Below are 14,731 nucleotides of genomic sequence, written 5' to 3' on the forward strand. Positions count from 1 at the left end.
TGGCTGATTTTATTCCAATACTGGATATACAAACTTGAAAGTTTTGATTTATAAATATATACAAGATTGTCTATTCAATAAATATAATGCTATAGTCCCAAAACAATAAGGTCATCCATGGGAGAAAGCTCAAGAATCTCATTGCAAACAACTCTATCACCAATCTCCACCTTAGTATTCGGCAGCAGGCTCATGTAGACCACAGTATCGAGCTCGTGGCAGTACACCCTCGTAGTTTGGGGGTACTCACCGCCGCACAGGACAGTACACCTGAAAATCTGATAGCTCTGATACTGAAGCTCCTCCTCGAGACTGCGCAGTTTCTCGAACCTATCAATCCGCAAAGCAATGGCGTCTACCAGGGAGGCCTGCGGCTCAACTCGATGAACCAGTGTCTCGGCCCATTTCTCAACGCGATGTGGCTTATTAGGCTCGACGGCAAAACCCATGCCACTCCCGTCATCTTGAGCAGATACTAACTGTTTCAAGAGGTACCACTGGCTGATAATGTCCTGCATACTGTTGAATGGATTGGCAATGTCAATATATGGCGAGACACCCAGCCCGATATTGCTCGCCTGTGACTTTCGTGGCTTAGCTAGGTTATGTTCCATATATTGGTATTGCACAACCTCCTTCGTACCATTGTCAATAGAGTCGTAGGCGGCGGTGTCAAGGTTTTCAAGCAGTTCTTTGTACAACCCTCGTTCCTCCTTGGTCAAATCTACAAGCCCACCAATCATTTTAAGCTCGTCGAACAACGCGCGGTTGTGGCCAAGTTCTTGAGCAGCGACTCTGCCCGCAGTGATTCTTCCCTCGGCAATCATCTGCTCAATGGCGGATGGACCAGAGTTCGTAGGAGTAGCGAACGAAGTAGAGTTACTAGAAACAGATCGGATAGCTCCCTGCTCGACCCTACTCCAGTATATCATTTGAAGCGTGTCACGCAGGGCAGAGAGCGCATTGGAATCAGTACGCGACAGATCAGGGATGAGTTTTTGGTCCACAAGATGTGATGCGTTGAGCAGGTTCTCACCTACTTGTTTGTATTTCCACCCCAGCCCCAATTCAGTCGGCTCGACGTCCATCAACTCGTAGTCCGTTATTCGCGTCAGCGTTGTAGAGCACTTCTCCCACTGGTGGGGGTTCCACGGTCGTAGATGAACGGAAAACGTAAAACAGTTTACTGACTTGGGGTCCTTGGATCCAAAGCCCATAATCTCGCGGTAATTTTGAGGAACGAGATCCAGCGATCCGTCGCTGATTTTGAGCGACTTGCCCAGAAGACTCAGGCACTTGATAGCCTGGCTATTGAACATCGTTCCACCAGTAACATCGGCGATATGAACATGGACAATCCAGAGATCACGTTTTTCGACCTCGATTGAAAATGCAATTTCTTCGAACCCTTTGAATGCGTAGACTGGAAGATCCCAATGGATGCGTGGGATCTCAGGCTGGTGGTGGATCGTTTTCCTCACCAATGGGGCCAGCTGACTTTCACGCGGCGCTTCAATAAACTGGCTGACCATGTCGAATAGAGATGTATCCTCAGCAATTAGCCCAGCCGAGGTGAGGATCCTGAAGGCGGTCGAAGGGGCAGTCAGCCAGCTCTCCGAGTTCCGCTCAGGGTAGATGCAAGAAGTTACTTTCCCGACGAGCCTGGCTAGCCGCGGATCAGGGAAGCAAATATAGAATACAAACAGGTTAGTGAGCCGCTGGAGCCATTCAGGAGGTATTTTGGAGTCGTCTTCTGAGGTGCCGGCCAATCTGTGCGACAGCTCTGAAATTGCTTCATTAAAACCTTGGGGTTTCGTCAAATAAGTCATGTCGTCATAAATCGTTTCGGGAATCGTTAAAAAGTGCGGATGCTTATTGTCGAGCCGCGTTAAAAAAAATGCACTGTCACTAGTGACTGAAAGATAGGTGCCATAGGCAATCCATGGACTTAGTATCCGGCTAGAGCTGGGCCGAGCTGCTAGATCCATTGTACGCTTTAATATGTCGTCGAAGGACAGTCCGCGCACAGATTTGGGGCGGGCAATCTGAGCATACACTACATCCAAATAAGGCGCAATTGACTCGGAATACTTTAATGAAGCCCTGTTCAATACCGACAGGTAATTGCGAAGCACCGGTTCGCCCGCCGAGGGGATTTTAGTCCCATCAAGTGCGTTTCGCAGCAGGAAAGTAACGTCCTCAACAGCGCATGTAAAGGTCTCTCCACATGACAAGACCCGCAATTGCCCCCGCTCAGGCACTTCTACAACTATCCCATGGGATATACTCCCGTCGCGCGTGTTGACCTCTACAATGTCGCCGATACGAGCGTTACAAGTCTCGCAATCAACCCCCAGATAGTATTCCACTGGCTTGTCATGCTGCATGACCTGCCAGAGGTCCGGTTCCACAACTGCAGGGAGGCTTTTTAGCGAGGCATAGTAGTCTCTGGGGACGGCCAGGAGGGGTCTGCCCGTATAGTTGGCGACGGAGTTAAACGGGTTAGACCAGTTGGTGAACCGTGCACCGGCCGACAGCTGACCCAGAGACCGACAGGCGGTCTTTCCAAGGGCACCTTTCGATCCGAGTGTGCGGCCAAGAAGCAGGAGCCCACACCCGAGCGGCCTCCTCTTCATTTCCAAGTCTTATCGCAGTACAGCAAAGCTTTTAAACAGCCGGGTCTTATCGCTTTGATCTGTGGAAGAAATTTCGGGGTTGAAATTTGTGGTGGAGGGGGGCGTAAGCGATTATGTAATAATGCCCTGTGCGGCTTGCATGCGGCTTGCGTGCGGCTGGCAATGCATTCCGGACCATTCCACAGCCGAAAACAGGCAAAATCTACTCCGTAAATCAGGACAAATCGGGGTTTGCAAATTCCGGCATACTTTGGTGACTTATGGCGATTTGTTTGGTGGCGGAATCCAGGAGCTGTATAGCTGTGGGCCAGGTGTTATGTATGATATTTCAAAAAGCGAGAGGATCGGATGTTTCGCGACGGGGCACGAGTGGCGAAGGTACCGTACTCCTCAGAATAATAATCCGCTGCTTTTTATAATAATCCGTTGCTTTCTGGAGCTATCAGATTGGTAGACGCGCCAATTGCTAGCCCCCTCCCTGTAAGTGGACACCCAGGGGGTTTTCCCAGAGATTAGGCTTCTTCCAAACGAAAGGGGCCCAAATAATACCAGGGCCAGTCCATTACTGCGGAATCAGGGCCGTTTGGGCACCTGCATGTGGGAGATCTTACCAGTATAGATACTACGAGATATGGGAAGCCGCAGATAATACTACGTACCCTGAGCTTAGATTTTCCAATACAAAGTACAATTATTACCGGTGAAAGGATTCCATACGTGGACTTAAGACGTATTTCTGTGCAGCATACATGACAGGCCACCCCTCTCCGAACGTTGCAAATATTCCGGGATATATGCATGGGCTGCAAGGCGGATAGTGCGAATTGCATTATATTAACTACCGCCCGTGAAAACCCACCCTGCACTAATGGAGGGTTGGAGCGGAAACGGAAGCCGAGGCCTGTTGCAGATGATAAGCTTGTGTGAAATCTTGGCTCAGGGGACTCTGGGCAAAAAAAAATGCACCCCGGGCTCAGTCAGCGATTGCAGGAGATACAGCGGTCGTTCCACCGGAACTATAGTAGTGTGGTGTACATTCCCTCCTCTTTGTAGTAGGGATATGTGGCTGCTGCGTCGTCTCACCGACACTCTGGAATGGTCGTCGATCTTACGGTATATAGGGCCACGTTAGCTCGTGGAGAGAGAGAGAGACCCTGCTGCACACACACACACTTCTTATAGGAGCCGCTCCTGTGGATCGAATTCCAGCCACTCGCTGCTACCTTTTCGAAGGGGACGACATATATAGGGGATATTGAGCCCCGCAAATTTTCGAACCCCGTGTTATCGCGAAGACGGCTTGTCGTCTTGGTTTCGTCAAGTCTCAGACCGCTTATCTGCTCTCCAATCGTGACTCTGACTATCAAATCTGGACCCTGATATCCAATCTTGGCCCTTACTTGTCATCAAAACTTTGGTCAAGACGTCAAAGTCTGTTATAAACAGGTGTTTTCGTGGTTAAGCTGTCGTGCTGGGGCACCGTAATGTGGGCCAACGTCGCTAGCTACGACGGCTTTAACAACCAGCGCCTGTTCGCCAACTCAACAACAAAATCAGCCATGCTGAATGAGAGCTTAATGGAATCCATTCATACCAATTGGCCTGTAGGCCGCGAGACGTGGACCCTGTCAACAATGAGCCCGACCCACGTCTCCAACTCCGTCGACCAGGTTTACGATTACATCCCCAGCGAACAGCTCAACAACCGACGGTGGCCGCTCAAGTACCAGGCTATTGACGGTACAGAGTACACAGTCCAGGGGGTGGGCAAGGTCGACCTAATCATCGCAGACATCGATGACGCGTCGCGGTTGCTCCGGCTCACTCTCACCGACGTCTGGATCGCCGACAGCCCCAGCAGCCAGCTGGCGCTCCATAGCCTGCTGCGGGCTGGCCAGGTGGTATTTCTCCAGAACGGCAAGGCCCAGTTTGACGGGTTCACCATCGCCCGCCCGCACAATGGCACGTTCCAAATACGGGCTCATAGGACAAACCCTTTCATGCCTGGCATAGCGCCCGTGTCGCGGAGTGTAAGGTTGGAAAGCACCAGCAGTGTCACTTCAACGTCGGACCGGTCTTCCTCGCTTTCGTCTTCGTCCTCGGGGATTTACGGCACGAGCTCTGGAAATGGCTTTCCGAGATCATTCCCTGTAGAAGAGTCTCCGCTAAGCTCATCATCATCCCAGTTCAGCCTGTGGTCGCCTACATTGCCCTCCTCATACTCCTCCTCCTCGGGGGGAGCCTTTCCGACCAAAGGGGGCCTGACCAACAGCCTCCAGCTCTCGTCCTCACAGTTTACGAACGACGTGTCATCGAGCTCAGAAAATAGCCCTATTGCGAACTGGAGTCACAAGAGCTTCCTACCGCAACGCAGCTCGTTCCCATCACGTAATTCCTTCTCGTCGTCGTCCGCCTCCTCAACGCCAGCGCCGGAGCTCAATGCATTCGCCCGGCCTTTGGATCTGCTTGCTGATCACAGCAATAGCATTTCGGCTTATAAGTCTGCCAACCAAAACGCGGCTGGCGCTATTGGTGAAAAACCTGCAGGTTTCGCACCGAGAAGCGCAAGTTTCACCAATACTACTACCCAGTCGGGATCATCTTCTTCGACTTTTGTAAAGACCACGACGACGGAATCACCCGCTGGGAACATGTCGACAGGTAGCAGGATTACGCCTCAGGAGGCCCACAACCGCCTGTGCCATCTCGATCCAGGCTCGATCGGCGAGTTTTGCGGCAATTCCGAGCCGGCATTAGTGTGTCCAGACTGCGAGGCTGCCCGGCAGGAAGTCGCGGCAGCGCGAATAGGCGACCCGAGTCTCTCGGAGGTCGCGCTCAAGTCCAACAACCCGCTCGAGCTCATCCACGCCAGTCTCTGTGGCCCGCTAAAGCGAGGGCTCTCGGGCGCAAAGTACTTTGTCGTCGTTGTGGACGATTTCTCGAGGTTCACTTTTGTCTTACCGGTGAACTCACCGGCTGAGGTAGGACACCGCTTGGTCGACTTCCTCGAGCAAGTCGAGCGCGAATTCCGTGGACTAAAAGTACGAGGGCTTAAGATCACCCAGGAGTGCCGCAACAGGCGGATCATTGACTTTGCGAGGGACTCGGACGTTCTCCATCTCCAGACGGTACCGAACAAGCCTCTCATGAAAGGGGTAGCCGAGCGCGTCAAGCGCAGTTTGATGGAGGCGGCCACGGCCATGCGCCGGCATGCTGGCGCTCCAGTGTGTTTCTGGGACGAGGCTATTGTAGCGGCGGCATATATTCGCAACCGGTGCGTCAACCGTGCTACTGGCGAAGTTCCGCTCACTCGTATCATTGGTACCTTGGATATCAGGGCCACTCCGCTGCTGCCGATTGACCAGCTTCCTACATTTGGTTCAGACGTTGAAGTGGGCAGTGGTAAGACTGGCATCTTTGTGGGATACTCGTGGCGGGCTAAGAAGTACCGAGTGTTGGTTCCGAAATCGCAAATCTACGAGTTGGACGACATTAATGCTACTAATGACTCTTTTGAGGCAATCAAGGCTTACGATAGTGCCTTTCATCAGTTTATGATGTCTGATAGAACCCAGCCTCTTACTGAACGGTTATCTATTAGGGACTTGTTCTAACCTACCAAAATGCGTGGCTCACTTAAATTTCTATGCTTTACGATATAATCCTGTGAATAGACTCTGTAATTACGTTAAACTGTTTGGTTTAATTGTAAATAGAGACGGTGGAACGGACCCCAGAGCCGCATAAGCCACACATCCGATAATGCTGCAAAAGTAGTGCTCCTGATGCATGTAGCGGCCGTTCTCGGATAGAACCCTCCGCACAGCGGAGCCACAGGGGGTTTGGGGGACTGGTCCCCCAAGGACACACACAGGCATAAGGTCTGGTGTATTACTAGCTAGCTAGCTTGCGAATGTGAGCCGCACGAGCCGCATTAATGGGCGGATCTCCGACGGAACCCCACAGACTCATGCCCACAGAGTGCGAAAAAAGCCATGGACGTGTGCAGTCTGTGACGGAACCGATTAACAGGATGCTGACCCCTCCGGAGGCGTTTGGATGCGTGGAAGAGGGCGTATACCGCTGTTCGAGCCTGGATCCCATGAACCTGCAGTTTATTGCCACTCTGGGGCTGACGATCATCATCTCGATCAACCCAGAGAAACCGTCGAGGCCTGTGCGCACGTTCGCCCAGGACAACATGATCCAGCTCGTGCACCTCGGGCTGCGACCATGGCGGTCGTCGAATGACAACTGGATGCTCATGAGCCGCGAGCTCATCCAGGACAGCATGACGTATGTGCTGGATCGAAGGAAGCATCCGATACTGTTGCTTGACTCTACAAATGCGTTTGTTGGTGTGCTGCGGCGATTGCAGCACTGGAAATACTCGTCGGTGGTTGCTGAGTACCGGGCGTTTTCCGGCGGCAAGAGCCATTACATGACGGAGATCTTTTTGGAGCTCATAGACATGAAGTGTATTGATCATGACGAAACTGTGCGGCGGAGGAAGGAGACTGAACAAGCGGACACGGGTCGAATTGAGCGGAGGAGGTCGAATGAGATTGTCATTAGCCTTCCTCCAGACGAGTATTTGCCGGAATGGTTTGTACGGCAGTTCAATTTGTGGAAAAGAGAGAAGGAGGCTCTGCAATCGCCACCATAACATGGTTGTGCGAATCTTTGACAAGCCAGGGAACTCAACTGGAGTTGATAGCTTCGTTTGGTTAGCATATATCCAACGGGTTCTTTGAGGCCAACTTCAGGATGAATGTCGAATTGAAGGCTGGAACAGACTGTTGCCGTCGTGGCCGGATCATTGGCATTGAAAAGATGGAACTTCGAACGAACACTTGGGAATGAATACTGCAATGATATGGATACCCCAGAGACGAAGAAGGAATAGATGGAACGAGAGGATTAAACTGAACGAAGATTGCATATGCGGATCGAGTGGACTAAACTGAACGCAGATTGCATATCGGAATGCGTGGATGAAACTAAATGAAGATTGAATAATGGAACGAGTGATACGGAACAAAGATTGGATGGAACGAAAAATGAATAGAAAATAATACGGAACGACGATGGGATGCAACGGAAATTGGATGAATAAACGAAAAACGAATAGAATTACTTAAATCATTACGACTGTGAATTGCCGTTGGCCTTGGACTTCTTCTCGTCCGTGTCAATGTGCCACACGACATAGTTAGGAAGACCCACGACACGGTAGCCAGCCCGCTTGGCCATCTTGGCAAACCCTTCGGTCTCCGCCTGGTGCTCGAACGAATAGCACGGGAAGTTGATGCCCGCTCGGTGAACATCAGCCTTGACAACAATATTAACACCGCCAACTCCATCCAGCTCCATCTCCTCGTGGTTATCATACTGCCAGTGGCCCAGCCGCGCCATGTGCTTTCGCCCCGTGTCAAAGATATCCTTGTAGCCCTCGGCGATAACAACATCGTCGGGAAGCGACTTGGCCAGCGCCCGGCCCTTATCGGACTCGACCCACGAGTTGTAGTCGAACCGGCCCTCAATATCCTTACCATCCTTGTACCGGTGGAACCAGATATTGGGCACAATAATGTCGGTATCGTGCCTGATGAAGTCCTCGAGGATGGACGCCGGGGACTCTACAATATCCACGTCCCTCCACATGACCCATGAATGGTCCGGCTTCAGCGCCGAGTACAGCAGAAAATTCCGCGCCTTGCCCATGGCCTTTCGCCGGGGGCCCTGGGCGTGTGCCGCGTGCCGCTGCTGGACATCCTTGTTGTCCAAGGTGACGCCAAAGTCCTTGGTGAAGATCTCGACATTTCGGAACGGCTTTGGGCCGTTCTGCACGTTATGGATCTCCGTGCTGAGAATAGCCAGCGTCTCGTCCGTGGTGTCAGAAATCAAAAACCCAAGGTCAATGAGCTCGTGCGGATAGGTCAATGCCATGAGCAGCTCAAAGTACTTGGTGAGATAATCTGCCGAGTCCCGGAGGGGTGTCAAGATGAGCACCTTCTCCTTGTTCTTGGCGGCATCCCTGGTGCTCTTGATGTGATTAAGGTCGTACGCCTGTACAGAGCTGTTGCGCATGTCTAGCGGGACGTGATTGTTGAACAGGACCTCGCTAGGCGCCTGGCGGTGCCAATCGGCGTAGGTATTCATGTCCATCTCCAGCGGCGACTGGGCCGGGCCGAAGCAGTAGTACTTCTTCAGATTGTCACTAGAGGCTGGTATCGAGGACATGAGAAGCCATACGAATACAGAGGCCACAATCAGGTATATCATGCGGCCCTTGGTCAGAAGCGACCGGGCTATCCGGGGGAACTCTCGCAGCTGCGGCGGAATCTGCTGCGCCGAGGTTTCCACCCGACTCTTGAGCGATTTGTAGCTCAAATCTTTCATTCTACGATATATTTAAAAGGGGGTACGGCTTCCCTTAGTATAGTAGTGGTCTGGCTTCACGGAAAAGGGGGGGTGGGGGGTGAAAATCGAAAAATACACGAAATTCGAGACGAACAATGCAACACACGCCTGTCTAATACAGTCCCTCGGTTGGAACCTGTAGAACTACTCGCTTAGCAACTGTTAAAACAGGTTAGAATGAGAATGATCGAAGCCAGGGGACAAGAGAGCAGCCGGGGCACAATGAAGAACTGACAATCTGGAAAATTGCCCTTTTCGGCTAAATTGGTCATGTGATATTCACGTGACAAGCCGCACTGTTACGGTTTTTTTTATCAGGATGAGTATTACCAGGTATATTCGCATTTCTACAGTATCAATAGGACACGTATATAAAGTTTATAGAGCGTATCACAGCAGTGCAATGGATCAAGCATTGGAGTGGTTTGTGTCCAAGATGGCGCCTTCTGTCTGTGTAGCCCATTTGCCCACCGATTATAGACCGGATACCAGCTCAATTGCTAATAATATTGAAAAAGAACTAATTCATATCATTCGTTACATGTATATTATTGAATCCCACTGCATAGAGGACCCGATAAATAAGAACAGAACAGGTAGAATTGCTAAATATACCAGTATTATTCCTCTCAGCGTATAATAGAGCACGTGGCGTATATCGCAGCATGCATTATCCCTCCTCCATGGGGAACCATGAATGATGATGAACGATGATGAATGAGGGTTGGATAACGATGACGAAAGGTATCCGATTATTAGAAGTCCAGCCGTCTGCAATAGAGGTGATAAAGCAGGTCCAACGAGGAGAAACTCCTGAGATCGGAGAGACCAATTCCTTTTGGATCGATAAGGTAGCCGCAGTGCAAGTGCTCAAAGACTCGCAAAGTGCCACCGGGATTCGGCTTCACAGTTTCGACGACTCCAACGTTAAGCTTGAATATGTCCCTCCAAATAAACTCCACTACGTTAATGAGGGGTTGGATACAACTATCGCTTTCCCGAAGCGACCGTTTGCCATTCTCGAGAGCACTGTAACTCGTGATTTGCGAGACGATCAGAGTAAACGTAACATTACCAGCGTGGATGTGTCTCCGAATGGCGAATTGATTGTGCTTGGAGACGATGCTGGCCGAATTATCGTACTAGGCGAAGATCAGGATGTTGTTCTCGACTTTGAGGGTCATTTGCTTCACACACTGCACACCAAGTTTTATCCTTCTAGCCGCGTAATCCTGTCTGCTGGGCTAGATATGCAAATCAAGATCTGGGACGCGCTTAATGGTACGCTGGGCCAAACTTTGACTGGGCACAAAGGCCGTATTACTGGAGTTCTACCCATTGGAAGAGGCAGGAATACGCTGTCAAGTGCGCTGGATGGCACAGTTCAGCTGTGGGAAACGGGTAGTGGCCGCAGTATCCACACGTTTAAGAGCGATGAACCTGTACTAGGAATTGCCATTGTCAGTGGTGAAGATACTGCGGGAGAGGAGAATGTAAATGAGTATGAAATCGGCAACAAGTGCGCTCTCGCGGTGACCGGGACCAGCTTTTACGTCTGGCAGCTGAAAACGAAGGAATTGAAAGTAAAGGTCGAACATAATTTGGCGAATGTTAGTACGGCGGTTGCTTCGGACTTGGATCGTGTCGATGGCGCTACGCGATTTGCTGTCGGCACTGAAACGGGGAGTGTGTTTGTCTACGATACGGCGGATTTGACGACGCCGTTGGAATTATCTACGGGCAGTGAAGTCCAATCAATTTCACTGAGAGGGTCGAAATTGGTTATTTGCACAAAGTATACCAGCCCAGTGGTTTACGATTTCGAGAGCCAAGCCGTCAGTTATCTCGGCGGCCTCAGCATACCAGCAACAGCATCCACTATCAGTGCCTCCGGGGAGGTTGTCGTAGGCTCTAAGTTTGGCATTCTCAGAGAATACTAACTTCAAATATACTATTTTACTTGAAAAGAGTTCTTCTGTTTTTGGGGGGCATCCTTCCCCCAAACCCCCTGGTAGCTCGGCTCCGCCGAGAGCTGGGGGGATCTCAATTGCTCCGTGAACCGAAATCGCTCGAAGCCGAACTACCAGGGGTTTGGGGAAAGGATTCCTCCAAGAACTAACCTGTGTAATGGTAATGTTGATGAGAACTTGAAGCTATAGCAATGGCAATGTTGATGAGAGGCTGGCTGACTAAAATAATGGCAGTGTTGATGAGAAGCTAGTATGATATGGAACCAGTAATAGTTAATGATATGAAGCCAGTAATGAAGCTAGTAATGATAAGACGCTAGTACTAGTGAGAAGAAGCTAGTAATGATGCTAACGATACGATGTAAAGCTATAGCAAGGTGCTCTAAAGATATATCGTATATTTTTCAAGTTATGTATGCAAAAAAATTAAGCATCAATGAGGTTCTCCTCCTCCTCGTCCTGCTTGTCTCGATCGTCGTTATCCTGGGTGCCTCGACCGGAGGAAGGCGCACGCTCATAAAACTCGTCGAGGATCTTTGGACTGATTCGGTTGAGCAGCTCCTTTGGATAGATTCGCAGAAGCGACCAGGCCTGGTCCAGAGACTCGAAAATGGTTCGCGACTCGTACTTACCCTGCGAAATAAACGTCTTCTCAAACTTGTCAAGGAACTCCAGGGAGAGCTTGTCCTCAGTGGAAAGAGCCTCCTCACCAACGACGGCCTTCATGGCACCGGCATCTCGACCAATGGCATACTTGGCATAGAGCTGGTTAGAGACATCACCATGATCCTTTCGCGTCATGCCCTCACCAATGGCAGACTTCATCAATCGCGACAAAGACGGCAGTACGTTGATCGGAGGGTAGATACCTCGGTTGTGCAGTTGTCGATCAACGAAGATCTGGCCCTCGGTGATATAGCCGGTCAAATCAGGAATTGGATGAGTGATATCGTCGTTAGGCATGGTGAGAATTGGAATCTGCGTGATGGAACCGTTTCGGCCCTCAACTCGGCCAGCTCGCTCGTAAATGGTCGACAAATCGGTGTACATGTAACCTGGGTAACCTCGTCGACCTGGTACTTCTTCTCGCGCGGCAGAAACCTCTCGCAAAGCGTCAGCGTAAGAAGACATGTCAGTAAGAATGGTCAGCACGTGTCGCTCAGTCTGGTAGGCCAGATACTCGGCCGTGGTAAGAGCCAGTCGTGGAGTGATAATTCGCTCAATGGTTGGATCATTGGCCAAGTTGAGGAAGAGTGAGGTTCGCTCGAGAGACCCGTGTTCCTCAAAGTCCTGCTTGAAGAACCGCGACGTCTCCAAGTTGACACCCATAGCGGCAAACACAATGGAGAAGTTATCCTCGTGGCCGTCGTGAACGTCCTTGGTCGGTCGCACAAGCGAGGCCTGTCGGCAAATCTGGGCAGCAATCTCGTTGTGTGGCAAACCAGAGGCGGAGAAAATAGGAATCTTCTGGCCTCGAGCAATCGAGTTCATCGTGTCAATGGCAGAGATACCAGTGGAGATCATTTCTTCTGGGTAGATTCGCGAGTATGGATTAATTGGCGAACCGTTGATATCCAAGTAATCTTCAGCAAACACCTTTGGACCATTGTCAATGGCACGGCCGGAACCGTCGAAGATTCGTCCCAGCACGTCTTCGGAGACCGGGATGGTCATACCTTGACCGGTGAACTCGACTCGGGTCTTCTTAACGTCAATACCGGAGGTACCCTCAAACACCTGGACGACAGCTCGATCGCCCCGAACTTCAAGCACCTGGCCAGCTCGCTGGGTACCATCTGGCAGCGTCAGGTCGACGATCTCGCTGAACCGTGGGAACTTGACGTTCTCCAGAATGACCAGCGGACCGTTGACGGCGCTGACCGTGTTGTACGAGAGACGCGGCTTGACGCTGAAGTCCTGCGTCACCGCCGCCTTGTTCAATGCGTACAGTTCCTTATCACTGAGATGAGCGTTGGTCGCCATTGTTACAACACACGCAAAGTCGTTGAGAGAATAGGGGGCGTGGACCTTGTACTTCAACATCCCAGCCAACGGAGTTGGGACTTTCGAGGTGGTGGGGCGAACGAACTCGGTCTCACATCTACGCCGTGCCACACACCTTGCGTTCATACCCTCTATCGACGAAGTGAATGAGCCGTGGAGGGGGGCGGTCTGGGGGGCCTGTCCCCCAGCTACGGGGGTTTGGGGGCAGGCCCCCAAAAGGTCTAAGGCTGGGGAGAGATTGAAGCCGAGTGCTCCAGGGACCCAATGGCGATCCACTCGCCAGACTCGCCATTGAGCTCGAGATACTCCTGGGTAACGATGTAGTCTTGGATGGCGTCGACGCCAATTGGGCACACGGGGGCCGATTTCTGGGCCAGCTGCGACACCTGGGAGAAGGACTGAAGAGGCGGCAGCTTGGCGCGGGTCGCGGCGCCCGACGAGTCGGGGATGAGCGCCTTGTAGATTTTAGACAGCACGCGGTCGAGCTGCACGGCCGCTTCGACGGAAGGGATCTCTACATTGAGGTGGAGGGCAATTGTCAGAAGTGAGTAGACAAGCATGGCGAGCCCTTCGACGTACTCCTCAAACTGCTTAGGCTGGCTCTGGGCCAGCGTCTTGACGCTCGAGGTGAGGTGCAGCGACCGCTTGGCCAGCTTGGACAGGTTGCCCATGCGCACGTAGGGGTGGGACCGCTGGGGCAGCAGGATCTCGTAGGGCAGCTTAATCTGTAGGTAATGCGAAGCCAGCGAGCAGAAGTATGCGAGCCGCTCCATGGCCGTGTTGAGTGAGATTTCGTTGTACCGGGCAATGCCCGTGAGCGTAGGCAGCACGCTGAATCCGATGATGATGTTGTACTCGGGTCTGTGGTCTTCGGGTGGTATTTTGTTGTCCTCGGGTTTTTTGCGGCGCTTGCGGATGCCAAATAGGTGGATCAATTCCTTGCAATGGCTTGTCTGCAGTTCGGCGATGGCTTCGTCGTACCCGACAATTGCGTCCCACCGGTTGGAGCAGCGCTGCCAGATCTTGCCACTGTCATCACTGAATGCCTTAGAAAGATCAGCGCGCAGACCGGCAATGCGTTCGCGCTTGAGACGGTTCTCCTGCTTCAAGCGCGAGATCTGCTCGCCAATGTCGTGGTTAGCATCCTGCACCGACATAGCCTGATTCTTGAGCCTCGTCAGTGAGTTCTCCAGCTGTGTGGCATTATTGCGCAGTGGCCGTGAGTAGCTACTCGCAGTCGGCTTCTTCTGGGCGCTCCGGCCTTCGTACACTAGCAAGCCCGCCACAAGATCATTGACCGCGGTGGCGAGCTGGCCCGCCTTTCCCGAGGAATTGACGAGCGACAGCCGCTCGTTGAGCGAGAGGTACGTAGCGCAAGATGCGCAGAAAAACGGCTTCTTCTCTTTGCAAATGCCGCATACGTTCATGCCCCCCTCGTCCTCTGCGTATAAAATTAGGCGTTCTACGATAAACTAGGCCTCCGGTGGGAGATAACCCTTTTGGAACCGATCACTCTTAGCCCAGTTCTACAATTGTAATCTACGCAGCAGATTTTTTACGACAGTTACTACAAATGCACAATGGGATGAGTGAGTTGTTGCTCGGGCATCTAAACTCGAGGGGAGGAAAAGGGCATCTTTATATATTCCTTACCGCTGCTTGTCACCTGATTACGTGCATGCGGCGTCGTGCGGCTTA

At 51.7% G+C, this 14,731-nt stretch overlaps 7 protein-coding genes across 7 annotated transcripts; 3 read left to right on the top strand and 4 right to left on the bottom strand.

Annotated features, from left to right (window-relative positions):
• Positions 1 to 89: 89 nt before the first annotated feature.
• On the bottom strand, positions 90 to 2,636 carry TRVA0_020S01398 (uncharacterized protein; the record flags this gene model as incomplete). Its single annotated transcript, XM_076684974.1, has 1 exon — positions 90 to 2,636. The coding sequence occupies one exon, from the start codon at positions 2,634 to 2,636 to the stop codon at positions 90 to 92; it is 2,547 nt and encodes an 848-aa protein (XP_076540792.1).
• A 1,484-nt stretch (positions 2,637 to 4,120) lies between these two features.
• Positions 4,121 to 6,250, top strand: TRVA0_020S01420 (uncharacterized protein; the record flags this gene model as incomplete). Its single annotated transcript, XM_076684975.1, has 1 exon — positions 4,121 to 6,250. The coding sequence occupies one exon, from the start codon at positions 4,121 to 4,123 to the stop codon at positions 6,248 to 6,250; it is 2,130 nt and encodes a 709-aa protein (XP_076540793.1).
• Positions 6,251 to 6,606: 356 nt separating this feature from the next.
• Positions 6,607 to 7,302, top strand: TRVA0_020S01442 (uncharacterized protein; the record flags this gene model as incomplete). The annotated part of the gene is made up of 1 exon (XM_076684976.1): positions 6,607 to 7,302. The coding sequence occupies one exon, from the start codon at positions 6,607 to 6,609 to the stop codon at positions 7,300 to 7,302; it is 696 nt and encodes a 231-aa protein (XP_076540794.1).
• Positions 7,303 to 7,781: 479 nt separating this feature from the next.
• On the bottom strand, positions 7,782 to 9,038 carry MNN9 (ANP1/MMN9/VAN1 family protein; the record flags this gene model as incomplete). Its single annotated transcript, XM_076684977.1, has 1 exon — positions 7,782 to 9,038. The coding sequence occupies one exon, from the start codon at positions 9,036 to 9,038 to the stop codon at positions 7,782 to 7,784; it is 1,257 nt and encodes a 418-aa protein (XP_076540795.1).
• A 731-nt stretch (positions 9,039 to 9,769) lies between these two features.
• Positions 9,770 to 10,999, top strand: RPN14 (26S proteasome regulatory subunit Rpn14p; the record flags this gene model as incomplete). Its single annotated transcript, XM_076684978.1, has 1 exon — positions 9,770 to 10,999. The coding sequence occupies one exon, from the start codon at positions 9,770 to 9,772 to the stop codon at positions 10,997 to 10,999; it is 1,230 nt and encodes a 409-aa protein (XP_076540796.1).
• A 456-nt stretch (positions 11,000 to 11,455) lies between these two features.
• VMA2 (H(+)-transporting V1 sector ATPase subunit B) lies at positions 11,456 to 13,072 on the bottom strand (the record flags this gene model as incomplete). Its single annotated transcript, XM_076684979.1, has 1 exon — positions 11,456 to 13,072. The coding sequence occupies one exon, from the start codon at positions 13,070 to 13,072 to the stop codon at positions 11,456 to 11,458; it is 1,617 nt and encodes a 538-aa protein (XP_076540797.1).
• Positions 13,073 to 13,254: 182 nt separating this feature from the next.
• Positions 13,255 to 14,460, bottom strand: TRVA0_020S01530 (uncharacterized protein; the record flags this gene model as incomplete). Its single annotated transcript, XM_076684980.1, has 1 exon — positions 13,255 to 14,460. One exon carries the CDS (start codon positions 14,458 to 14,460, stop codon positions 13,255 to 13,257), a length of 1,206 nt encoding a protein of 401 aa, XP_076540798.1.
• Positions 14,461 to 14,731: the final 271 nt, after the last annotated feature.

Source organism: Trichomonascus vanleenenianus, assembly GCF_965637985.1.
Source record: "Trichomonascus vanleenenianus strain CLIB 3782 genome assembly, contig: TRVA0_020S, whole genome shotgun sequence".
NCBI lineage: Eukaryota > Fungi > Ascomycota > Dipodascomycetes > Dipodascales > Trichomonascaceae > Blastobotrys > Blastobotrys vanleenenianus.